We start from the raw sequence: 26,053 nt of genomic DNA on the forward strand, positions 1-26,053 counted from the left end.
TGTGTTCTTGGATATTCATTTGGGCATGAAGCCAAGAGGTATGCAAACCAAGTCACACGCATTCCCGCCCTTGAAGCCCCCATGTCACACATGCACAGCCCCCCCCACGCCCAGGCCCAGTGTGCAGGCCCATTACTGAGTCATAGTGCAATTTTATTCAGCCACCGAATCATTATGCTGGGGTCCACCCTCCTCCCTTGCCACCCGCTGCCATTTGTCCATGGTCTCTGTCTCAGGCTTGGCCTGTGAGGGGCTCTAGAGCCCCAGCAGGGTAGGGATCCCCAGGTCAGGTGGGCTGGGGGGGGCCGGTGCCACAGTCTGCCAGCCGGGCTCAGCTGCAGCCCCCCACACCCTTGATGAGGTTGGCGGCCTCGGGGATCTGGCGGAAGAGGTTTCGCAGGGTGTCCAGCTCCTGGGTCAGCTGCTCCACACGACTGCGGAGGCGCTCGTTCTCTGCCATGTATTCCAGCACCTTCTGCTGCGTCTCCAGGATGCGCCTCTTGGCCTTGTCACGGCTCTTGCGCACGGCGATGTTGTTCCGCTCCCGGCGCAGCCGGTACTCCAGGCTGTCCTTGTTCACCGCCTTCTTGCCTTTGTGCGAGGGGCCAGCTGGGGATGGCGCCTTGAGGAGGGGGCTGCAGGGGGGTGCGGCGGCGGCCACAGGGGCCTGGAAGGAAAGGCACGGAGGGACGAGAAGTGAGGGCTGGCCAGGAGGCTGAGTGGAGGCGGGCAGGAATCCCAGCAGCCCCGGCACGCTTGGCCTGCAAAGAGATACGGGACCCAGAGCCAGCTCGGGCCTCCCAGTAAAAGCAGCCGTTGCCCTGCCACTTGCCGAGAGTCCCCTGCTCTGACCCAAACCGCCTTTCATATTCCCACACGGTCTGAGGACACCTTCCTTCAATCTCTCTGGAGTCTCTAGTCCTCTGATCGGCAGGCATTTCCTTTTCTAGAAGCAGGCGGCAGAGAAACAAGAGGAAGGGGCTGCTGGGCCCTGAGGTCTGGGCAGGTCAGCGGGCCACAGGGCTGCAGGACACCCTGGATCCCAGCCCCATGGTGGGGCTCAGGATGACAATGAGCTGACAGCGAAGCAAAGAGGGGTCATGGTGGGGTGGTGAGCACAGAGGGTTTGGGGGTGGTTGGGTCTCACAGAGCAACACCAAACACGGACTCGTTCGCGCAAGCAGGAGCCAGAGTCCCCCACCGGCACAGGCCTCCCTCCAGCCCCTGGGTGGCAGGTGCGAGCGTGGGCCTGCTCTTACCTTGAGGACGCGCAGGGGCTGGCTGGGCGCTGCCAGGGCCGGGGGCAGGTGCATGGCCGTCTGCCCGCAGTGTGCTACTTGGTACTGCAGGGCATTGTAGCCGCCGCGGCCGGCCCCTCGGCTGCCCTCCGGCCCCCGGGGCTCCTCCTTCACGGCCACAGCCCTGGGGTCGTAGCTCCCGGGGCTGCTGTAGATGCCGGGCCCCAAGGCCTTCCTGTCAGGGCCGAAGGTATGTGGGGGGTAGGCGAAGGGCCGCGGGTCAGGCGGCAGGTAGTGGGGGAAGGCAGGGGTTCCAGGCCCCTTAAGGCCTCGGGCCTCGGGTGCCGGCTTCACAGCGAAGAGGTCGGAGAGGAGCTGTTCCTCCCCAGACTCGATGTAGGCCGAGAGGTCGATGGAGGCCTCATGCTCACACATGTCCCCCAGCTCCCCGGGCCCCGCTCGGCCCCCTGAGAACTCGAGTGGCTGCTGGCCAGCCCGGGGCTCACACTCGTAGTAGGTCCCGTGGGACATGGCCGGCCCGCCCCCCTCGGCTCCCCGCCCCTGCCGCCCTGCTCTTGGGGCACCCTCTGGGATGCTCTGCCTGCCCTCTCCCTATCTCCCCCTGCCCTAGATCTGCCCTAGACCTGCCCTCTCCGCTCTCCTCTGTCACCCACTCCTGCGTGGCCTCTCTCCTCCCTCTGCTGTTTCCTTTTCCTTCCTCTGTAGTCAATGCCTCTTTTCTCTTCCCTTTTTTCCCCCTCTCTCCCTGGGGTGACTCAGGGAGGGGCAGGGCGCACCCCGGAGGGAGGGATGCAGAGCTCAGAGAAATGGGGCCCCTGGTCTATTTAGCAGTTGGGAGCACTCTTTGGGTAGGGTCCAAGCCGGGGTTCTGAGGTGCCTGGGAGCTGATGCTTCTGGGAATGCCTCCCCCCTCCCTCTTGAGTCCAAGGGATTCCAGAGTCCTCGCTGAGGGCAGCACCTCACTCTGAGTGTCCTCCTCCCTCCGACTTCCAAAAAGTTCTGTGCAGAATGAGGTGCCAAGTCAGAATGAACCGAGAAAACCCTCTTACAGCGCCGACCCCCAGCCCGATCAGAGCTCCTCCCTTGAAATGCCTCCCCCTCTGTCCCCCCGCAAGGCTGGGCTCCACCTACCCCCAGGGGCAGCCGGTTCCTTTTGTAGCCCCACCCCCAGGGCATTCTTTTGGGTGCAGGCCAGGGGGCGTTGTTTGAGGGGGTTATAGCGATAGGTTCGGGGACCAAGCCCTGCACTGGGTCCTGTGGTGCAGAGCACGCCCGTTTGCTAGGTTTTTGTGCAATAGCCCAAACCCTCTGGTGCCTCTAGCCGTGGGTGGCCCCAGCAGCCTGGCACTGCTGCTGACTGCCAAGGCTTGGCTGAGGCATCTGCTCAGGACGTGGGCCCCGTGCCCCAGGCCCAGGCAGGCCGCTGCCCCAGGAGCCGCCAGCCGCTCTTCTCTGGCGGCTTCAGTGCTGTCTCTTCCAGCTGCCCTGCGCTGCCGGAGCCCCAGGCTGGCACTCTGCCCCCTGCTCTGGTCCTGGGGCTCTGCCCTGTTTCCTGTGCCTCGGGGCCGCAGGGCTCAGGCGCTCGCTGCAGCTCGGTTTGCTGTCTTTCCTTCTGCATGGCCGTTCTCTGACCTCGGTGCGTGTCTCTCGGGTCCACTTCCTCTTGTGAGGCTTGAGAAGCCTTCTCTTTTGTCATCACCTCTTCCTGGGACTGTTTCAGGGTCTCCGGGAGAAGCCCGCGCTCGGCACTTTGGGTCTCATGCTGGGCCCCCTTTCCCTTCCCTTTTCTTTTTCCTCTGGGAACTCCCCACTCTCTCCTGGTAGAGGAGCTACTGTGGCTCTGATTTTACCTTGAGTTTCACCTATAGAAGGGACTATAGGTCCAGAAAAGGAAAGGACACAGAAATGTGTCTCTGCCTCTTTGATCACGGGCAAATGCTGGGAGCACCCCATAGAGGCCAGAAGGTTTAATAAGTAGGGTATTAATAATAATTAATTATAATAAACCCAGGGCCAGGCCACAGTGGGGGCAAATGCAGAGCGGATATGGGGGGCACTGAACGCTAAAATGAAGTATGCAGATGCAGACAGGGCCGCCTTCACGTCCCGCTAGTTACCCCTCTCGTTAGTGTCTTCCTTCCTCCCTCGCTCCCCACCACCCCACCTGACCCCAGGAGCTTTCTGTTCAATTTGAGGGACTTCGCCTGGGGAGATCTGTGTGCATCACGGAGACAGATCTCAGGGACCAGACGGGAAGGTTTCCATCTCATCTGTCTTTCAAAGGACCTTGTGTCAAACAGGTACCAGAGCTGAACTACTCCAGTTTGGCAGGAGTGCTTCTGTTGACCACCAGGCGGCAATATCGGCCCAGAGTTCGGGACTAGAGGGGCTGCTGTGGTCAGGCAACCGATGGACGGCAGGGGGCAGCCTTCCACAGCCCTGGCAAGGGCAGGACCCTGCTGGGCCTCCAGAAGAAGGAAGGGGAATCATGGCGGGGTGGGGGCTTGCAGTGCAGTTACTGGGAGAGTGGGCAGGCTGAGAGGACTGGGGCCAGGGCCTTGTCTCAATGAGGAGAAATTCTAGTCCTCTCTGACTCTGAAGTAGTGGTGATGGTTAAGGCCCGGCATTTTCTGGCGTTATGCCTTTTTTGGTCATTGAAACAGTCACTTTTCCATGCTGACCGTTTCCTGTGAGTGAAGTAGAAAAGGAAGCAAGACCGAGGGCATTTTATCTCCCCCTTCTGAAGGAGGGAAACAGGCTGAAAGGCCGAACGGCCCAAGGTCAGGCAAGGATGCAGCATTGATCTTGGGGGAAGGGGCAGTGGGCTAGTTCTCGAAACCCCCATGCAAGAAGGGATAGAGAAAGGGGGAGCTGTGTGACTCAGAGAGCCCTGTTTGCCCTCAGTCAGCCACCGGGGTGGGGGGAGGGGAAGACTGCGTCAGTAGTCAGTAGGAGTGAACGGGGTGCCGGAGGAAGCAGGGAAGTGTGCAAATAGAGCCGGCAGGAAATGAGAAAGGCTGGGGCCGCGGGGAGATAAGTGATCTCAGTCCCTCACCTCCCAGGCTCGTGGCTGACGTTGCTGGAGTACTGACATCACGTTTCCCAGTAACTGAGGGGTTTGGTGGGGGCAGGCGTCATTCTGGATGTCTGGGCAGGGGAAGAGGAGGGACTGGACAGGAGCAGGGGTGGGGAGGGCAGTGCCAGACAAGAGCTGGGGGATTCTTGGGTTCCGTGGAGCTGCTCAGGAGTGGAAAGGAGCCCTCCCTGGTCAGCACGCTCTTTTCCTCCTTGCTGCTCCAGTTGCTACTGTTTGCATTAAACCAGAACAACGCAGGTGTATTATCTCAGTGCCTTTGGAACAGGCCTCGGTGTAAAGGTCACCTCCTTCACCGGTCCTTCCAACAGGGAGTCAGCCAAGCCTGGCCCAGCGGTGAAGTGTTAGAGAGACCCGGGCTTACATCCTGCCTCTGTCACTTCCCAGTTTGGTGACTTCGGGCAAGTTATTTAATCTTACTTGTAAAATGGCAGTAGTAACTTCTACTTCGTTGGATTGCTTAATGAAACCTCGAATGAGAGTGTATAGAGATCTACTGGTCTCAGTAAATGTTGCCTTCCCACCGCCCTTCCACCACCTCCCGTGGCTTGTCTGGGTGTCCCAGGCAGACACACTATCTGCAGCCTCATCTGAGGCCTCAGTTTGACAGGCATTTTGGGGCACGTAAGTGCCAGTCTCTGCGCAGGCTCTGGGGATCTGGCAGATTCTGCGCCTGCCTGCCACAGCTCGAGGCCCACCCGAGTGGCCAGTGAGCCGTGCGTATGCGCCAGGAGCCTTCTTGCCTTGTTTCCCTCGTAGACTATTTGCTCGAGAGTAGGGTCAGATCCATTTTTTGGACCTCTTCAGCTGTGGTGACCATACTGCTTGAATTAAAATAAAGGAAAGTTGGCTTGTCAAGTACGAGTATTTTTATGGAGACAATGGAACAAAGTATTTGGAATTTGTGCTGACTCGGAAAATTCAGGAATAAGTTTGCTATTCTCACAGTACATAGCGAACTCCTTGGATACAGTGGTTATAAGGTGTGTGTGTGACTAACAAATGAATGCTTATGCAGCTATGATTTTGGTGACCCCCCAAATTCCCTAAGGTCAGAGCATCTGAATTCCTACCATTAAAGTGACTGACAGGGTTAAGACAGGGGAAAGGCCCAGGTTAAACATAAATGCCTGTTGCTCTGGAGGAGACCCACATTTGGCCATTGACCAGGTTAAAATGATCAGCACGTGTCACTTAAGGGGGGGAGGGGGCTGGTCGTGGTCGTGGTGGTGGTGGTGGTGATGGTGGATAGGAACGAGTGTCTCCACAGAGCGAGAGGGGTTTGGGGAGGGCCGGACTTCTTGGAATGGGGCAACATGGAGAACACGCTGGCAGCCCATGGAAAGGAAAAGTTTATGTGTTGGGGAAGAGGGGGTTCAAAAGGTGGATTTGAGACCTGGAGAACAGCCTCTTGCATAAGACTGGCCTCTGCCCGGTTTTGCCCTCCACTGGGGACAACCTTGGGCTGAGAGATTGAGGAACCTTTGAGATTAGGTTCAACCCTCTTTTTTTTTTTTTTCTTTTCTCCAAAAGTGCTAAATAGGTTAAGTGACTTGCCCAAGGACACACAGCTGTTCAGTGGCTGCTGACCTGGAACTTAGAGCCAAGCATCTGTGCCCTGTGACTGGCGCGCCTCCAGCCTCAGTCTAGAAAAATGCCAGCCACAGTTGAGAAGTGTTGGGACCCGGCCAGGACTGGGAGTGGAGGCATCTTGCCTGCCTGTGTCCTCGCGTGTCCCAGATGGTGGAGGATAATGTCTTAACACCACCCCCCCCCCCCCGTCTCCCCTGCCCATGTCTGTCAGACATGCTGGCTCTGGAGTAATGCCACCCCAGGACAGGCAGCTGGGAGGGCTGCCCGCAAAGGAGGCACTCCAAGCAAGGACTGGGTCTAATCCCATCAACTTCCTCCAGCAATTAACCCAAATCACCCGGGGACAGGTCCCAACCGCACTGCTTCCTCCTTTGTCCTCACTCAAAAGCCTTCCTAGTCCTCTGACGAGACACGGTCCTCTCACTCCGCTTGGTGCAGCTGAGGGGACCCCGCCTCACCTCCTCGTCCCTCCTGTCAGGCCCCTTGGATCTGGCTGGCTGCTTTCCTAAGTCGCCCTGGCATCTCTCCACAGGCTCAGCCCATCCCTTCCTTTCCCATTTGGTGCCAGCTGTCCCAGTGCCAGAAGCCTTTGCTGACCAGACCTTGGAGAACCACTCTGCCTTTGTTCTGCCCCTCAGCCTAGTGCTGTCTGTCACCGACCTTCCTGCCCGGGCGGTGCTGAGGCTCTTCCCAGCTAGTCTGCAGGCTCTCCACGCAGTGCACAGAGAATGAACACTTTGTGACTTCACTGAAGAAATGAGAAAGTTTTTGGTTCAAAATGAGAGGTAGTTACCCCGCCTCCCCCCCCCCCCCCCGCAAATGTGAGATAGTTGTTTGAGTGCGCTGGCACCGGGTCCCTGGGACAGAGCAAGGGCCTTGGGGAATGCCATCCTGGAAGGAACCTGGCAACCAAAGACCTCCTGACGAAGATAGGAAATGCCTGGGGACTCTGTCTTAGAAGATCATTGAATTATTACCACCGACAACTTCATTTCCATTTAAAATTTTATTACATCAAAAGAAAAAAAAAACAAACCCTCCACAAAACAAACTGTAACCCTAAACCAACTCAAAGACACAGGATTATTATCCAGGTATAACTAATGCCCTCCCCACCCCAAACAACCTTACATTAAAAAACCCAAAAGAAATAGAAATGCCAGCTTCAAAAACACTTATCCAAAAAGTAAGGCATTCACTTTACGAAACAAATGAACAAACAAATAAACCCCAACAACTGAAGGAGGGGTGGAGGTTGGAGGACTGAAAGAGGGAACAGGAGGGTGGTCCCCTGACCCTCCAGGGGCCAGCCCCAGCCCACCTGGGGTCCACTCTGAAGGGACCGAAACTCAAACCAAACATGACATCTCACCAATTGGGGGGGGGGGGTCAGGTAGGCCAGGCAGGAAGCTGGGAAAGCCAAGCAAGCCAGGAGGACTCCCCACGTATTCTAGTCTCAGCAGATGGTAGGGGGAGGTAGGAAAGGGGGCACTCCTGCTTTGGGATGAGAGGATCCCAGTCCTTAGCACAGCAAGTGTGGCAGGGGGGCTGCAAGGCCCAGGGTACAGACGGTGGCCTTCCTTTGGAGCACAGGAAAAGGCAGCCTCTCCCCACAGGACGGCCAGAAGTCCACATGCCACAGAGACTGTGTCTCCAAAATGGGTTCCTTCTGCCACTGCCCTTTCATCCTGTCTCGGAGGCTGTCCAAAGACAGGGCAGTGGTGGAACCAGAAAGGGGGTGTCTGAGTTGGGGAAGAAGGAAGGAACTGGCCTTCAGAAGACACTCTCTCCCCAGTCTCCGAGGTTACAGGATGGGCACTTCTGGGGGGTGGGTGAGAAAGCACCCTCCATTCCAGGAAGGCTTTTCATACCAGGTCTGTCTGAGGGTTAGAAATCAGGGAGTATTTTTAGGTCCAGTTCTTGGATGGGAGGTGATTTCAGGCTGATTTGGCTTGGGCTTCGGGCCTGAAGGGCTTGGGGAGCCTTCACACTGGTTGGTCCCGGAGCCAAGTCAGAGAAGAGGAAAAGGGCATGATGGGGGCGCCAGCAGTGCTGGCTCGTGGGGGTATGTTGGGGGCATAGCTACAGGGATCATGGAGTGACTGCTCGTTCTCTTTGGAGTGGGGAGGGAGGAAGAGCTAAGCAGCTTTGCCATTAGGAGAGAAATGTCCACTACATTGAAAACAAGAAGACTTTCTGGCTTCAGGAAGCTTTGGCACCAAGTGGGGGTCAGGATGCAGGAGACCAGGACAGGGCTGGGTTTCAGCAATTTGAGCCTTTCCCAATCTGTTCCACAGGCCTGGCTTGGGTTAGGGGGAGGGGGCAGTTCTCCTGCTCATTGGTCCTTAGCTCAGTAGGGAGGTGGTGTCCTGCCAGGAACCTTGCTCTGGACAGGGAGCCCAAGCTGCGGTAGAGGGAGGTACCACGGGGAGGGGGAGAGGAGAGGGCAAAGGGAAGCATTTCTCTGATTTCTTGGGTCCCTAGTGAAGGGAGGGTGATACAGGTCTCTCCAGCTGACCTTTAAAGATGACAGATTTGCTTGAGTCTGTCCCTCCCCAACTGACTCACTGTTGCTTCCGCTTCTCTGAGCAGAGGCCTCCCTTGGGCTCAGGAATGGGGAGGGAAGGCAGCACTGGACTGGGCTCCTGAGGAGGCCAGTGATGGGGGGAGGGCCCTGAAGAGGACCCCAGCAGCTCCACTCTCCCCCCACTGCCTGGGGCAGCCCTGGTGAGGGTTTTGGACACAGGCCCTGGTAGCGGGAGGCTGGTTCTTTGGGTACAAATGTCAGTGTCTTTGTTTATAGGTTCTTACCACCCACACCCAGGTCCTGCCCCTGCTTGACAGAAGCAGAGGGGTGTGTGTGTGTGTGTGTGTGTGTGTGTGTTGGGGGGACCTGGGCAGGGAAGGAAGGCAAGAAGGGGGTGTAGGAGGAAGGAGCCAGCTGAGAGGGGACGGTGGTCCTCAGGGCTGGGGCTGCTCCGAGTCCTTGTCCTTGGCGGCAGTGGGCTGGTAGATGGGCTGCCGCTGCTCTTCCGTGTCCTCATGTACCTCCTCTGTCCCCGAGCCCGCTTCCATCTCAGGGTACACAACCACACACATCTTCTGGCTCACCAGGGTCAGCGACTCTACGGGAGGTCACACAGAACAGGTCAGTGCTGAGCGTCCCACCCACCTGGCCGAGCCGGCCACGACCCTGCTCCACTCCCCTGGCCCACGTGTTGCCTCAGCAGAGCCCCAGGGCGTTCAGGAGACTCCCATTCCAGGAGACATTCCAGGAGACAGCCACCTTGCTGCCTCCCTGGTCTCCGGGCAGCTCATCTGCTGGCTGCCCGTTCCCATCAAAGCCTTAGTCGCCCACCTTCCCTAAGCCTGGTGACCACCGGTTCCAGGCTCTCCCTTGGTCTCTACTCAGGGCAGCTCCTGCAGAACGCTGTCAGGATGCCTATTCTTCCAGGTCTAGGGTCTGTGTGCAAACCTTAGCCGTTCTCGTCTCCTCAGAGGTCTCTGGGAAGGCACCCATCTTTCCTGCCTCATCTTCTTCTCCAGAGCTCTGTGGACCAGCCTAGGCCTCTGACCAGGAGACCTAACCCCGACGAGGAGATCCTCTAGCCACCCGGCATTTTTAACAACTCACCAATGAAGTTATTGAAACACTTGGGCTTGTGTTGCCAGTAAACACCCAGGAAATAGACGGGCACGCCTGTCAGCATGATGGCCAGGCCAGTGCCACACACCACGGGCTCCGACCACAGGCTAAAGATCAGCAGGAAGGCCCAGAACAGCAAGTAGATGATGGGGAACAGCAGGTTGATCTGTGGAGCAGAGGTGCTGTTAGCTGTGTGGACCGTGTGGCCCCCAGGATCAGGGCATCCTCCCTCTTCTCAACCCACAGAGAGGCACCTTTGAGGGCAAAGGCTAGGCTTCAAGTGCTATGTCAGCAAATGTTGGTGAACTCGGGTAGTAGCATGGGAAGAGGAGGGGCGGACTAGGGAGGGAATGATCCTCACTGGCCATCTCTTTTCTCTTGGACAGAGGCAAACAAGGCCTTGTCATCCGTGCTTCGGCCAGGGAAGTCCATGGGGACTGATAAGCTTGCTGGTATATTGGTATATATTTGCTGAGGTCCTCGAGTGGAGGAGAGGTGGAGAAATGAGTGAGGGGCAAGAACGAGGTGGCCTGGGTCTGTCAGACTCCTTGCCCCTTTCCTGGTTCTAGGCAGGGCCCTCATCTGGGCACCACGTGGCAAATGTCCATTCTTCCTGCCAGGATCAGTCTCAGTGTGTTTCTCTCAAGCAATCTGAGAAGATAAGTCTGCCAAGATCTGAGAAGTCAGGAAACCTACCATACTATAAGGCAGTCTGGGGCCTTGATTTTATTCAGAAAGAAGCATCAGCTCTATGGGCTTGTTGGCCATCTTATTGGCCACAGGTGGGAGTTCCCAGTAGAGATTTCTTCAAGACTCCAGATTCAGGGGCGCCTGGGTGGCTCAGTCGTTAAGCATCTGCCTTCAGCTCAGGTCATGATCCCAGGACCCTGGGATCGAGTCCCACATCGGGCTCTCTGCTCAGCGGGAAGCCTGCTTCTCCCTCTCACACTCCCCCTGCTTGTGTTCCCTCTCTCCCTCTGTCAAATGGGTAAAATATTAAAAAACAAACAAACAAAAAAGACCCCTGCTTTTCTCTTCCTTGCCATCTCTTCTCAGAGGGTATGCAACGGTTGGGGGAGGGATGGGTTATTCTCCCTTGTCATCCCACTAGCAAGCTTTTTAAGAGAGGTAGGGAAGTGGTGGTAGAAAGCAGATTTGGAGAGCTGGAATTCCTCAGCTGGAAGAATCTTCTGGAAGGACCTTGTCTCCTTTGTTTCCAGAATAGTATTGTTTAAATAGCTCAGGGCTATACTCTATTCTAATTTGCAGGAGAACCCACAGCCTCTTGCATATTTTGTTCTGAGCAATCCCATTCATTGCCACCACACAGTTATCTCTTGCAGCAACCAGTAGGTTCACCAGGCACCCACTATGTATAGGGCTATAGTAGTTTAAAAAGGGAGGCTCGTGGAGGGCTGTAGTGGACTGGGAAGCTTGAAGGAAGAGGAGGAACTTGGGGCCTATGTGGGGAACGGTTATAATTTGGATAGGCAGGTGGGAGAAGGAAACTCATTCTGGGATAGAGACATAGCTCAAGGGAACGCAGCTACCTGGAAGGATGAGGAGGAGACTGGCCAGACCAGTGGGTTCAGGGAAAGGTTGGAGAGGTAAGGGAGCCTGGAAAAAATCAACCGGAGTTTATAAGAGTCGTAGGAACCAAAGGAATGACCTGATTAAAGTATCATTTAATCTAACTTCCTCTTCCAGCTGCAATTTGTTCTGGTCCTGTCTCCAGTGGAAAATGGAAATGGCTGCTGCCCCATTCGCACATGGTCCTTGCTTTCCAAAGGGTCTGTCCGCTACCATCATAGAGACGGTAGATCCCATCTGTGGTCGGCAGCTGAGAACAAGGTGAGCTGCAGCTACAGCCAGTGGAGGAGGGGAAGGGGTCAAGGGGAGGTTCTCGCACCTTGATAGGGCGGGGGATGTCGGGCTTCTTCCAGCGAAGAACGATCTGTCCGGCGATGGTGACTCCGTAGAAGAGGTAGTTGATGAAGCCCACGTAGTTGATGAGTGTGTACATGTCGCTGGTGACCAGCATCAGCAGGGTTGAGATGCACTGTGGGAAGTGGGAGCAGCTCATCAGTGATCAGTAAGGGGTTTAGACACTGGAGGCGCTTTACAGGTCAGGGGACTGTTCCCCTGCCTCTAGGCAGACAGCGCCATCTTACGATGAATGTCTTTTTTTTTTTTTAAAGATTTTATTTATTTATTCGACAGAGAGAGAGACAGCCAGCGAGAGAGGGAACACAAGTAGGGGAAGTGGGAGAGGAAGAAGCAGGCTCCCAGCGGAGGAGCCTGATGTGGGGCTCGATCCCAGAACGCCGGGATCACGCCCTGAGCCGAAGGCAGACGCCCAACCGCTGTGCCACCCGGGCGCCCCATGATGAATGTCTTAAAATGGAGACTTTACAGCCGCCCCTGGTCACCCTGGCCATTGCTAACAGCTTCATTGCCAGGAAGCTCTTTCTTATTGCAGGAGTGATAATCAGAATATATCACCGCTGGCATGGCATGGGCACCAACCAATCAGAATAGGTACTGGCTGTAAACAACTGGCTTGGCCACCAGCAGCACCGCTCTACGTCTGCCCTGGTCTCATTTACACGTCTGCCCTGGTTGTAGCTCAAGCTATTTTAGGTGGGTATTTTGTTGATGTTGTTTTGTTTTTTTTTAATCCCTTAGGGAGGACTGTTACCTGCAGATTAAAGTTTTATTCCTGCCCTCATCCTCTTCTCCTGGCTGAGTCATCCAGTTTATTTTTCTTTTTCCCCCATCCCCCCTTTTTAATATCATAAACAGTTATAAAGCATTTACTAGGTGGCAAGTGCTGCTCTTAATGTTCTACAAACACGAACTCATTTAACTCTCACAAATCCCCATGAGGTTTTCTTCATAGAATCCACTTTACAGCTTCAAAATCAGCTCAGTGGCTCTCTTGGAACCATGTTCTGCCCCTCTGCTAACTTGTTAAGGCCAACTGAAGGTTCAGTTCTTGGAGCGCCTGGGTGGCTCAGCTGGTTGAGCGTTTGCCTTCAGCTCAGGTCCTGATCCCCGGGTCCCGGGATCGAGCCCCACATCAGGCTCCACATGAGGCTCTCTGCTCAGCGGGGCCCCTGCTTCTTCCTCTCCCTCTGCCACTTCCCCCTGCTTGTGCTCTCTCTCTGACTCTCAAATAAATAAATAAAATCTTAAATAATAAAAAAAAGAAGGTTCAGTTCTTGTGTAAGATCTGATGGTGAAAATAATCTAGAAGATTTTAATGGATGAATAAGCCAGATTTTGACTGTATTTGCCTTGCAGTCACAGTACTGCACCAATGGCTCAAACTGGAAATAAGTCTGTCTCACGGGGAGTACCAGGTGGTCTCCAGGCACCTTTCACAGCTAGGCCTTCATCCTGTATCTGAACATGCTGGAACTGCCCCGCATGTTGTACAATGAAGGCACTTGACTCCTGAGAGCTCTATTATCCTGATCTAACTGCTTTTCTGATGCACCAAAGTCATTTTCAATATTTTATTCAGGATCCGGAAAGAAAAAAAAATAACTCAAAAGACTCAGTGGGGACAAGTCTTTGCTCTTTCTTTTTATCCCTCTAAAGGATTCTACTCTGGGCCATTCTACCCTCATTTCTTCCCTATCCTGTTTCCTTTTCTCCATTTTCAGTTGCCAGTCTTCCTCTCTTTATGATTTGTCTTATTTGGTCTACCCGTAACACTGAATTTGTTTCAGTGACGTTTCCTGAGAGAAAGGCAGAGCCTCCTGGGGCAAGAAGACTGATGGGGAGTGGTGGGGGTGTGTGAGATTGGCCAGGAGTGGGTGGGGGCCCAAAGCTGCAACCCTGTGGGCAACAGGTGCAGGGGAGAGCCAAGAAAGGAGATTTCCTTATGAGACTGTAGAGTCGTGAGACAGTTGCTTCAGTCTGACCCAAAAGGATGGGAAGGACCCAAAAGGAAGGTGTTTCAGGACTCAGGGTCTTTCTTTGTCATTTTTCTTGATGTCCACAAAGCCCGTGTATACCATTCGCCACGTTACCTAAGACCCAGTGAGGCCTAGGAGCAGCCCAGGAGGGCGACAGGGGTGTGTGTGGGAAGTGTGAACTCCCAGCTCAGAGCAAGTGCAAAGAGGGAGGGTGTGTGTAGGGTTGGCAGAAGGAGGGGCCCTTACTGTGAAGAGCAAGGCTGGGATTGGGGTGCAGCGCTTCACGTGGATCATGGCCAACACGCTGGGAAGGTGGCCCTCCCTGGCTCCAGCAAAGAACAGCCTGGTGGAGAGAAAAGCAGGTCAGCCTGGAATGGCGCAGAGAGCATCCAAGGATGTTCCCTGCCCAGCCCGGGCTTCCTCATCCAGGCCCGTCTTCTGCTCACACAGGAGCACCACCCCCACCCCACCCAAGTACCCACCTTCCCATGCACACTCCAGCCCACCTGTCACAGGACCCATGTTCACAAGTGCAGGTGCAGGCAGACCAGAGGCAGCCGGTGGATAACGGATGGATTCTGGGTGCCTGGAGACCCTACGTATGGTCTGGGTGGCTTGGGGTTACTGATGACTGCGCCTTCACTTTGTGGGTCTCACAATGCCTTAATCCCTTTAAAAATGGGCCTCCCCCATCCTCAAGGGATACAGGGTCTCTGATACATGGGGACTGAACTGTCTGTCCATGGAAAGCCTTACACACATTGATACCCTAGTCAGGAGGTAGTTGCCACTGTGGGGATGGAGAATGGGTGGTGGACCAGATAGGGACACGGGGTAACTTGGGGGGTATGTGGGAATGTTCTATATCTTGTTTTGGGAGGTGCTTACATCGCTGTCTACAACTCTCAAAACTCATTAATCTGAACAATCTGTGTAATTTATTGTCTAGTATGCACTGTATTGTATCATACCTAAAAATTTATATTCTTAAGCTACTTTTTCTATTCCTAAAGAAGCCATCCTAAGGAAATGAATAGTTAGTTAGTGAAAGGTATATACAAAAGATATTCTGATGATAAAAAACACTACAAATATCCTAAATGCCCAAAAGTAAGAGATTGATTAGATAAATTATAATATATCTATAAGATGGGATATTTTACAGTCCTAATGTTTTGAAAAAAAGTCTTTACATGAGAACAGGTTCACAATACATGTCAAATGGTAAGAGCTAGATAGAAACCTGTATGATTCCATACAGTGGGATTCTAATTAATTTAGAAATTATGGTCATGTAAAAACATACCAACTGGTTATCTCTGGCTGATGGGATTATGAGTAATTTTAATTTTCTTCCTTAGACTTTATTAAAAAATTTAATTTCTAAAATAGACAAGAAAGTTTTAATTGGAATAAAAATGATTTTTTTACTCTTTTTAAAAATTAAACCTTTTTTTGGAGATAATTGTAGACTCACATGCAGCTGGAAGAAATAATAGAGAGAGATCCCAGGTACCCACTCTATTTCTACTGGTAACATACTGCCTAACTATAGTATAATATCATGACCAGGATATTGATGTTTAAAAGTTATTTTTAAACAGAGAAATTTTAATGTAAAAGGGACCCCTTCTTCTCTTCCCTTTTCCCAGAGAAAAGAATATTAAAAGCTGTTGGAAATCATTTACATATTAGTATGAATTAGACATCCTTTTCTCTTCTCTAGGATTTTATAGGGAGAAAGCAGCACCTGAGGGGTAGGAGGAAGGGGTGATGTAATGGGGACAGGAAGGCACAGAATCAGCATGCTGGCTGTTCTGAAAAAAAACCTGTCACTTACTTTGTAATTTGTGTGTAGGGGGGAGCAGAACCAACAGCAGCGGTTTGGCAGAAGTGTGGGAGTCCATTATGGCCCCAAGTACCCATGTGCATCACCATCAGTTGCCATCATCAACTACCTAGGCCACTGTCACCAGTTTCATGCAGCCACACAGCATCGTCCCTCTACGGTGTAGCCTCATGCACCCAGCTGAGCCCCGGGTGCTCTGCAGGCCTCATCATGCACATAGCCAGGGCCCTGCATTCACGTCCCTCCTCCACATGCAGCCAGGACCAAGTGTAATTGTCCAGGTCCAACAGCATTTGCAAGTGTCAAGTTCACAAGAGACAATCCTTGCCCGGCTAGCTGACAACGAAGAGACAATGACATTAAGCATGACACACGCCCACGCACACTCCTATTTCTCAGGAAGGGTCAACCTCTCCATACACCAAACGCAAAAAAGTAAGAGAGAGAAGGAGAGAAGGAGGGAAGGAGGAGGAAGGAAAGAAGGAACTGGAAAGATGAGCAGAGGAGGCCTGGTGGGTGAGCCGTGCCTCTGAATCAGAGGCCTCGCACGCCGGGGCCGCCGTGTCCTGCATGCACACACAGCTATACCACATGCATGCAGGCCGCTGCTTGGCCTGCCCGAGGGACAAACCCCACTCTAAAGTGACTGTAGCCAGTCACTTTCTTCCAATAGATCCCAGAGAGCCTCATGGGTCACTGCGCTTCCACTGCTCGCCCTCGGCTGGGGCTCCAGGTGGCCACTGCTCCTGTGTAACACGCACACGAGGTTGCTGTGGGTGAGTCTCATAGGGTCCTGGGGCACAGAGGACACCCACACTCCCTCTTTCTTGCCCTGGGTCCTGAAAACATGGCACTGCCTTGACATTTCATGAGAACTCCTCCCTGATGTGATGCGTGGCTTTGGAAGCAGCTGAACTCAGGGATTCCCTGCTTTTGCTGTATCTTTTAAGTAGGACGGTGCCCTGGGGGCAGGGGAACTTTCTAACAAATGTGGGAAGACCCCTTGAACAACACCGATGGAAACAGTCCAGCGTCTGCTGGCCTCAACAGCCCATTCTGGACATAGCGAGAGGAGACCCTGAGGAAGGGCTGGATTCCTGGGGGTGTAGAGGCAGGAGCTAGGGATTCCTGGACCCACTTGAGCTTCTGGCTTCCCTGAGAGCTTGGGAGTTGGGGGCCTCGCTTTGGACAAATGTTTTCCTTCAGCTCTTCCCCACTTCTCTCACTTCATACCCTCTGCCTGAGTCTCCTGAGCGGCCATGAAAAGGCCGCCCATAGCCACTTGTCCGCTGAGCAGGGAGAAGGATACATTCCACCTGCAGTCTGGTTCCAGAACTTCCATAAGAGGCCAGCCCAGAGGCCCCAGGCCTGTATCCCTCCTGGTCCCTTGTAGAGTGGGGTTCCTTTCAAGCCAGCATAGCCTGTTTTCAGGCAAGTAGCAAGGGGCTCTGGGGCTGCCGCTGAGACACTGTCCTGCTGCCAATCACGGTGCCCAGACCTAGGACTGCATCAGGCTGCCGGGGACCTCTGCCCTCTGCTCCTATTAAAATGGGGTGGGACAGGGCTTCTCACCACTACATGTGAAGCCACACACATTGCAGGTGACCACGTGAGCAGCACACACCCCTCTGCGTCCAAGCTGACACACAAACGTCCCTTCGTGAGCAATCACCCCCTACGAGGTCACCACCCAGGTGCCCACACAGACCCCTGCTGACAGAGACAAGCCCCCCCGCCCCACATATACACAGAGCAATGTGCACAGCAGAATGGCCCCTGGCCCAGGAAGGACTGGAACAACACTCACCGGGAAGAGGTGAAGAGAGACCCATTGACTCCTCCAAATGTGGACAGGGCAACAGAAATGGGCATGATCCAAGCCATGACCCCTAGGAGCTTCTCTCCAAAAGTCTGGGAGAGAAGACAAGGGGATGAGCAGAAGAGGCGAGGTTACAACCCTCCACTTGTATGTCTCTGCTGGGAATGCTCCCTTCCATCGCTACCCTTGCTGAGTCTCTCCTGTTAGGGTCCTTGCAGGGAGGGTTGCATTCGCCAGCCCCTCCTGCACTGCACCACCACTTCCCTTCCCACGGTGATCACCACGCAGTGGGGTTTTAGTAAGTGTTTTGGGCTATTAACTGAAGGAGACAGTGCATGGTGGTAATAATAATAACAACAACAACAATGACGATGATGTGCTAACATTTGTTCTCCTTGTTTTATGGATGAGGAAACTAAGGCACAAAGCAATTAGGTAGCTTGCCTAAGATCACAAATCCAGAAAGTGGAGGGCCAGGACCAGAAGCCAGCTGTGGGAGTCCAGGCCTCACTTACATTATACACTAATGAGTCAGGCAGGTTGGGGTTCAAATCTTAGCCCAACAGTTTGGAGCTGTGAGACCTTGAGCAAGGTCCTTAATTTTTGAGCCTCAGTTTTCCCATCTGTAAAATAGGAATGGTTCCTAATTCATAGGGTGAGAATTTCTAAGTTCATAGAAATAATATGATAAGAAGGGGAAAATGATAAGAACAGGCTACTATGTAGGCTGAGAAAGAAAAGGCGGTGAAGCTATAGAGTAGTCTTCCTATACTGAAGGAATGTAAAAGGTCAAGGGACTAGCCTTTTCTATATTCTCTGAGCCCAGTACACACTCGATTTCTAGCACATTAGGGAAGAGGAGTCACTTAGAATAGATGTCCTGTTGCGTTAGGCCAGTGGTCATGGAAAACGGCTGCCCCAGAACACCGGAGGGCCTCTTTCTTTACAGTCTTCTGAGAGGAGACACGTGATGACAGTTTGGCAGGGTGGTGTTGGGGCTCGGGAGAAGCCAGGTCAGGGCCTGCATGGCTCCCAGGTCTTTCCGGTTATCAAAGACCCCAGTGCCTTGGATCTGCATCATGTCTTCCCCCAAAGAGCACCGACCATGCCTACTTCCTGTTTACTGGCACACACTTTTCCCTGATGAGGGAAGGAGTCAGGCTGCATGATTTCCAGAGGAAGAAACGAAGGCAGAGAGGAATGGCGTTGTCTTGTGCAAGACTATATCTTTCTGAGGAGGAAATTACCTCCTTTATACAATCTTCACATTTAGAGTTTAAAGTACCCCAGATCAGGAGCTGGCAAACTTTTTCTGGAAAGGGTCATATAGTAAGTTATGTAGCTTTGTGGCCATACAGTCTAACAAGTTGGTTCTGCCGTGGTCACTGTTCTAGGTACAACGTGGCCATCAGTTTGCTCCTGGGCACTTGAAGATATGGTTCCTGCCCTGAGAACCTCGGATGACTTCCAATTCTACAAATTCATGGATCAGGGAAAAGTGAGTGGGGTCAATCAGGCAAGTCTATGTCAACGTTCCTGGTTTCAGGGGCTGCGCGCTTGATTTCTTACCACAGCGACTGCGTTTGATGCCAGCAGCTCCTGGGGGGACATTGCAGTGACATAAGCGACATTGGCAAAGACATACACAAATGTGACCAGTGGGATGGAGATGAAGATGGCTCTGGGAAGGTTCCTGTAGAAGGAGAGGAGGTGAGAGGAGAAAGGCCTGGCACCCGCCTCGTCACGGGGTTTGGGAAGTGCCTTGTCTTTCTGCTCCAAACTGACCTGGCAGCCTTTTGTGACACTCCCTCTCCCTGGGCGGTGGATTCGGTCTCAAAATGGGCAGGGCAATTTAAAGGAAAGGAAACAGTGTAGGCTGGGAAGATGCTCCATACCTGTTGACCTCCTCCTAACTGGAATCCCCATGATGCACCCCTCTCCCCAGCCTCAAGACACAAAGACCCTCCTGTCCTAAGACAGGTAAGTCAGGTGCCTAGAGGCCTGTCGGCACATTTCATCTGAGACAGTGGTGCTACCTCAGCACTGTTTCAGCTTTTAATCTGCTCTGGGACAGTCAGGGGATCATTTTTCTCCTCCTGGCAGAGTGGACGGTAAATGGTTTAAGTTCCTGAGAAATAACTGTTTCTTCAGGATACACTAGGTCACGGTCAGAACAGGGGCTGGAGGTGGAGAAGTGGCCAGTGGACACTTGGCTCTCTCTTCCCAGTAGCAGGTGCCGTGGCCTTTCAAGGGATTTGGGAAGAGCTGGGCTATTTCAACTCACTTGTAGGGATCAACAAGTTCCTCAGTCACGTAATTAAGAAAGTTCCAGCCTCCGTAGGCAAAGGAGCCCTGAAGGAAAGCCAGTGCGATGAGGCCGATGTCGGGTTCTTGGAAATTCTCAAATGCGTTCTTTGGTTCCAGCCAGAAATACTCTCCTGTGGACGCAAGGGGCAGGAGGCTGCTCAGAGAAAGGAGCCAGAGGCTGGCGGCTCCAGCCTGCCGAGTCCTGTCTCAGCCCCTCCTGCAGTGATGATCCAGCTCTCGTCCTGTTTCAGTGAAACCCACACATTGGAGAAGTGGGACCAAAAAGAGCAGGGACATAGAGATTAGGACTTCCCCAGAACCTGGGAACCAGGAGTCCAAATGCAGGCTCAGGTTCAAAGCACAGTTCTCAATGTTCCTTTAAAAGGCAAATGTACTTGGAAGGAAAGGCCAGGGCAGGGTAGAGTAAATCAGGGGTGGTGGGCAGGGGTGGGGTGGGGGGAGCTGGGATTTGGAGATGCAGGATTAGGGCCATTGGCAGTCTCTTGACCACCTTCCTGTATATCTAAGCTTAAACATTTTCACAAAGAAAGCATGGAGAACAACAAACACTCAAACATAAGCTCCTATAACGCCATAGTAGTTCAGGCTTGCTCTGTTTTCTTTGTCAATAACTCCCGTCTCTTTCTAAGTTATCTGGTCTCTCTCTCCATGATATAGATTCCCTGAGGACAGGGTCCTTCGGCACAGAGCTTTTCCACTGCCTTCCCAACCCTTAGCATAGTGTCCTGCGCACAAGTGGGCCCTCAAGAAAGGTTGCCGATGATGTTGTAATGGAACACAGAGCAGCTGCCCATATTTTACTTATTCATCAGTAATCTAGCATTTGGACACGATACAAGGAGATTAGATTGATCAGGAGAAAACACCGGGGCCAGAATAGGAGGGACTTATCTGAAAAGATAGCACAGTGGTTTCTTTCTTTCTTTTTAGGGGAAATCATAAACACAGTCCCCACTACCACAAATTATGTAGTCCCATTTCTTATGTTTGGGGAAATCGCAGGGGTCAGCACATCCATAGTGCAATGGATAAGCCTCGCCCTTGGAACACCACCTTCATGATCATGGTATCTCCCCTACCAGGTAGGTATACACAGTGATTTCTTTAAGTCTACACAACATAACCTGCTTAACACAACTGGTCAAAATAACAGCAGAACCTTAATTATGTTTCCTGGAATAAATATCCAGGCACCCCACATGGCCTTCAAGGCTTGTAGGCAGGTGGGAGGTCTGTTTGTCATCTGACTTTCTCCAGGAGGCAGTGACACTGGGCAGAGCCTAGTGGTGCCATGGTTCCCATGGAAACCAAATATAAGACTCGGACTTGGAAGGGACCAAATCCAGTGGGGAATGTTGGCAGGGGCCCCAGGAATGTCGAGCTCTCTCTTGTAGAGATTATGAGTAATTCTGAAATGTGTAAAAATCTCCTCTGTTCCCCATTTTAAGATAGGGACAACATACAATATAAGATGTAGGGAGCTTCCCTGGGGACGGGGCAAGAGGGCAACAGGAGTCCAGAGATCTGGGGGCTTCACCTCGCTGTGCCAGAGCCAGGAGGTCAGCATGGGAGCCCTGAACTCTGCAGACCAGGTGGTGCACGCTCAACTGCCAACCATCCCAGGAAAATGGTTTCTCTTCCCCTTTGTCAAGCAAGTGAAGAAAAGTCATTCAAGGTCAGAATTGGGAAATCTCAGGGTGCACATGTCCAAAGACAGTGTGAGGGGGTGTGTACATGACAGGGGCAGAAAGTTGGGTGGGGCCTGGTTGTTCGGGTGATACTCACCTTTGCAGATCTGGACAACTCCCATGATGATGATTAGGGCCAGGGCCAGGAGCTTCCCAGCTGTGAAAATGTCTTGAACCCGGGTGGCCCACCGCACGCTGGCACAGTTGACCCATGTGAGCAGCACTGAAATGACAGACCCCCAAACATACCGTCAGGGCTCTAATGAGGCTGTAGGAGACCCTCTGCACAGAAGCAGAAACGCTCCTTGCTCCTGACAATGGGACTGTAACAGGCGAGCCAAATTTCTCTCAAGCCCAGCCCCAGTTTCCAGAAACTTTGGCTAGGTTAATGGGTTACAAATGGAGATTACGTGCCACAAATTAGAGCTCGGTCAGAGCATGCCCTGCTCAGGGCTGGAAGCCAGAAGTGGGCATGGAAGTGTAGGCACTGGCTTTGAGGAAAATCAGCAACTGACCAGGGTGCAAGTGTGGGCTTTGTTTCCAGGCCATTGTATGTTCAGGGGGATCCCTGAGCACCTGGTGGATCCTGAATGTCATCTTTCTCAGCCTGATCTTGGGGCAACAGTGGGTTAGGGGGAATCTTTTTTTTTTTTTTTTTTTTAACCTGTGGTGTAATTTACATAGAGTAAAATTCATTTTTCTGCGTGTACATTTTGATGAGATCTAATAAACGTATTCAGTCATTTAATCACTTCCATACTCTTTATATGGAACATTTCCAACACTCCAAAAAGTTCTCTTTCCTGCATACTGAGCTCCTTTGAAGTCAGTCCCCTTCCCCTACCTCTGGCAACCACTAATTTGGTTTCTGTCCCTATAGTTTTGCCTTTTCCAAAATGTCACATGAACAGAATTATACAATATGTAGCCTTTTGTGTCTGGCTTCTTTCACTTTACATGATGCTTTTGAGATCCACTCATGTTGCTGTGTACATCAATAGTCTGGTCTTTTTATTTTCATGTAGTGCTCCATTTTATGTATTGGTTTTCTACTCACTGGCTGATAGACATCTGGGTTGCTCCCAGTTTGGGGCTATTATGAATAAAGCTCCTATCAACACTTGCATAGAAGTCTTTAAATGGACTGTAGATATCTTTGAGAAAGGTTTTCCTTTCTCTTGAGTAAATACCCAGGAGTGAGATTCTGAGTCATAAGGTAAATGTATAACTTTATTCTTTTTTTTTTTTTTTTTTAAGATTTTGTTATCTTTAAAAGTAATCTCTAGGGACACCTGGTGGCTCAGTTGGTTAAGCATCTGCCTTCAGCTCAGGTCGTGATCCCAGGGTCCTGGTATCAAGTCCCACATTGGGCTCCTTGCTTGGCAGAGAGCCTGCTTCTCCCTCTGCCTACAGCTCCCCCTGCTTGTTCTCTCTCTCAGACAAATAAATAAATAAATATCTTTAAAAAAAAAAAAGTAATCTCTATACACAACGTGAGGCTTGAACTCATAGCCCCGAGATCAAAAGTCACATGCTCTACTGACTGAGCCAGCTAGGTGTCCCTAAATGTATATTCAACTTTGTAAGAAACAGCCAAACTGTTTTCCAAAGTGGTTATATTGGTTAAGTTTCTGCTTTCGGCTCAGGTCATGATCCTGGGGTCCTGGGATTGAGCCTGGCATCAGGCTCCCACTTCTCCCTTTCCCTCTGCCCCTCCCCCCAGCTTATGCTCTCTCGTTCTTGCTCTCAAAAAAAATAATCTTAAAAACAACAACAACCACAACAACAACAAAACCCCCCACAAAGTGGCTATATCGTTTGCATTTCCACCAGCAATGTAGATCAGTTCCTGTTGCTCTGAATCCTTTCAGCATTTGGTATTGTCCACTCCAAAAGCTTGGCTATGCTAATAGGTGTGTAGTGGCATCTCACTGTGGTTTCAGTTTGCATTTCCCTCATGACTGATGACGTTGAGCATGTTTTCATGTGCTTATTTGCCACCGCCCCTCTATCTTCTTTGGTGGCACAGGGCCTTTTAACTCTGCCTCCTATTCTGGGAGTCGTAGGGCTTGCACAGAAATCCCAACAACATGGAACTACATGGAACTTCTAAGGGCTAGAGGAGAGTTCAGAGGCTGAATCCCTAGGAGGGAGGGACTCCCCAACCAACCTAGGGAGCCTGTGCCGCAGGAATGGGACTCTCACCTTCCTGGTGCTTAGGAAGTCCTTGAGAACAAAGGGAAGGAGTTAAAATCCTCGCTTCCCCTGCCTATGAAACAGTGACCAGGACGCCCCCCACCCAGTCCTCCAAAGGTACAATTCGCACGCGCAGAGGCACCAGACTTTCTTCTCAAGCTCTGGCCAGGCCTCTGACTTCACTTGAACAGTTGATCAAATTATATTGATACTTGATCTTTAAACCGTGCTTTTACTTTTCAAGTATTTCTGACCTTACTTGAATCTGAGACCATTTTGACATGGTAAAGACCGGACATTATTATCTATCTGTAACCTTTCTGCCCACACAATCTCTACCTGGCAAACTCCTTCTCGTCTTTTAAGATTCAGCTCAAATGTCACCTGTTCTGTGTTTATTATTTTACTTATTTCTGACAATGTGGCTGCATTGCAGGTAAGATACGCCAGCTGCATTTTATAGACGAGGAATAAAGTTTGTCCCTCCTCTCTTTTCTCAGGCCACTTTGTTTATATTTAATTTTGGCATCTACTTCTTTGTATTATAATGATCTGTTTCTTTTTCTCTGTCTCCATGTAGACTACGAGGGCAGGGACTATGACTTTTCATGCTTTTAATCCCAGGGCATCACTAATGCCTGCAAATAGCAGGTGCTCCACAAATATTTAATACTTGGATACAGAAAATGCCCCAATACAGTAGCCCTGCAGTCTCAGCTCAGTCTACACATTGTAGAATGTGTACCACAATCTCCCCTGCTCCCCAGGAATCTCATCAAAAGGGGTCACGATCCACAGTTGGTTGCACAGAGCCAAACGAGTGTCAGGAAACTTGACTTCAAGAGTAGAAACTCTTGACTCCTCATAAAGAAGCTGTTAATTCAAAATGGTGTCATATAAGGAGAACCAAAACATGTTGTCAGAGGAAGGATTTTAAGTGCCTGAACAGGGAGAACATCTTGTAAATACTCGAATGTTCCAGATGGACTGAGACATTCTGATAAACACACATTTGGTTTATCTTACTCAATTCAAAAAGGATTTCAGGATCACATGCCTGGTGACAATCCAACCCAGATCACTCTAAGCAACAGGTCCTGTGATCTGTTTCTCCTCAGGGCCCTGAGGATTGCTAGGTACAAGGCTGGGCCCTCAGGTCCCAGGAGTTCAGGCAGACATAAGCAATGACTTAAGGATAAAGGAGATTGATTTATGAAAAGAAGATTAGGACACAAAACCCATGAGGCTCAGGGATAGGTAAGGATTACAGAATAAGGAACCAGCTTGTGATCCCAGAGAAGAAAATTATCCTCTGTCAAGGGGAGGAGAGGGCACAGTGGGGAGGTGACAGGAAAGTACTTGAGTACTTGGAGGGAAATAAAGGATGAGCAGGACATCTCACAGACATTCTTCCCCCAGCAGGTGGGGGGAGTGTGGCCACCTCCTGGTGGGCTGGGATAGAAAACACAAAATCATCTATCTCCTTTAGGAGAGGGACCTTGTCAAGGCAGTCAAAAAGATTCCTTTAGTCAGCTCCAGAATATTCCTGGGGGATGGGAGATGTTTGAAGGAAGGGATAATTTGTCAAATAAACTTACTGTGGGTGTCTTCTGTCCTACCTGACCTTATCTTCACAGTTTCACAAGAACCCAGCCCTTGACTAATATTTAACCTTTTACCTTTACAGAGATCTTTCAGAAATAAAAAGAGAAATCCCGAGAATGGGGTGGGGAGACATTTTGCCTGTGACACTAATCTCCTTAGAACAATGGCTGCAGGCCCTCACATCTGACCCTTATCCCTGCTGTTGGGTGATCACAGCATGTGACCGACGGGAAAGAGGGCACTTTCAGTCTCCTGCTACCCCAGGACAGCTTCCCTCACAGCAGGCTGAAACCTGAGCCTCCAAACAGAGAGGAAAGGTCAGTGAGCGAAGGCAACACTGCCAGGTGCTTGCCAAGCCCCTGCCCTGTTCAGGCATCCTGTCTCTGCCTTCTGCTACCCAGAACCCCTTTCTGTGGTTAATGGCTATGGCCCCTCTCTCTTCTCAGCCAGACCCTGCATTCTGCATGCTTGAGAAAGTGACCTCAGGGAAGCCACATGTAGATGGGGACCAGTGGCCACTGCAGCTTGAAATGTGAGCGTTTTCATTCATCCGTCCATCCATCCATCCACCCATCTGTCCGTCCAACTATCATCTACAAAGGGCCTACTGTGCTAGGCACTCGGGTAGGTGGGAGAGTTACAAGACACAAGTCCCCGTCCTCAGGAAGTTGAGAGCACAAGGTGGGGAAGATGGGTGAGCTAGAAGATGATTGTACAACAATGTGGTGACAGCAGAGCTCTTCACGGAAGCCAGTGGGTGCCCCTAACTCAGCCCAAGGGATTCAGAGGTGTGTCCTATAGGAGGGGGAGACCCTAACCAAAAGGAGAATTTTATAATTTTGGCCCAGCTGGATAAAAGAAATAAGAAGACATTAGACTCTGGTTCTTGTCCGTTGTAATCGGCTGTGGGGTGGTTGCTGCTTCTCTAGAGCTTATCTGTATTTCTTGGGCATTTTCTCCTCTTTCTCTTTTGTATCCTTTCTGTTTGCTGGGTTTTTAAAAAAGGTGAAAAGACTATCAAGACGATACTTCAAAAAGATGCTGAAGTCAGGG

The 26,053-nt window shown here is 51.7% G+C and overlaps 2 protein-coding genes and 1 non-coding gene across 5 annotated transcripts in view; all 3 read right to left on the reverse strand.

Moving 5' to 3' along the window:
• Positions 1-181: 181 nt before the first annotated feature.
• Positions 182-1,769, reverse strand: CEBPE (CCAAT enhancer binding protein epsilon). The gene is made up of 2 exons (XM_026486400.3): positions 1,260-1,769; positions 182-667 (listed from the first exon to the last, which is right to left on the reverse strand). Exons 1-2 carry the CDS (start codon positions 1,767-1,769, stop codon positions 332-334), a joined length of 846 nt encoding a protein of 281 aa, XP_026342185.1. The 3' UTR covers positions 182-331.
• A 5,168-nt stretch (positions 1,770-6,937) lies between these two features.
• SLC7A8 (solute carrier family 7 member 8) overlaps positions 6,938-26,053 on the reverse strand; it is a 50,943-nt gene continuing 31,827 nt past the window's right edge. For 2 of the 3 annotated variants that reach the window (XM_026486427.4, XM_044379571.3), the window contains 8 exons: positions 21,297-21,422; positions 19,468-19,621; positions 18,753-18,876; positions 17,172-17,275; positions 13,762-13,858; positions 11,502-11,651; positions 9,581-9,758; positions 6,938-9,071 (listed from right to left, as the gene is read on the reverse strand). In XM_026486427.4, the coding sequence (XP_026342212.1) occupies positions 8,908-9,071; positions 9,581-9,758; positions 11,502-11,651; positions 13,762-13,858; positions 17,172-17,275; positions 18,753-18,876; positions 19,468-19,621; positions 21,297-21,422 (1,097 nt within the window). In that variant the 3' untranslated portion in view covers positions 6,938-8,907. Of the gene's footprint in view, positions 9,072-9,580; positions 9,759-11,501; positions 11,652-13,761; positions 13,859-17,171; positions 17,276-18,752; positions 18,877-19,467; positions 19,622-21,296; positions 21,423-26,053 lie in introns of those variants that run through there. The other variant, XM_026486428.4, reaches the window with a different exon arrangement.
• LOC113246089 (U1 spliceosomal RNA) lies at positions 20,440-20,601 on the reverse strand. The gene has a single exon (XR_003312879.1). It is a non-coding gene; the product is annotated as a U1 spliceosomal RNA (small nuclear RNA).

Source organism: Ursus arctos, unplaced genomic scaffold, assembly GCF_023065955.2.
Source record: "Ursus arctos isolate Adak ecotype North America unplaced genomic scaffold, UrsArc2.0 scaffold_37, whole genome shotgun sequence".
NCBI lineage: Eukaryota > Metazoa > Chordata > Mammalia > Carnivora > Ursidae > Ursus > Ursus arctos.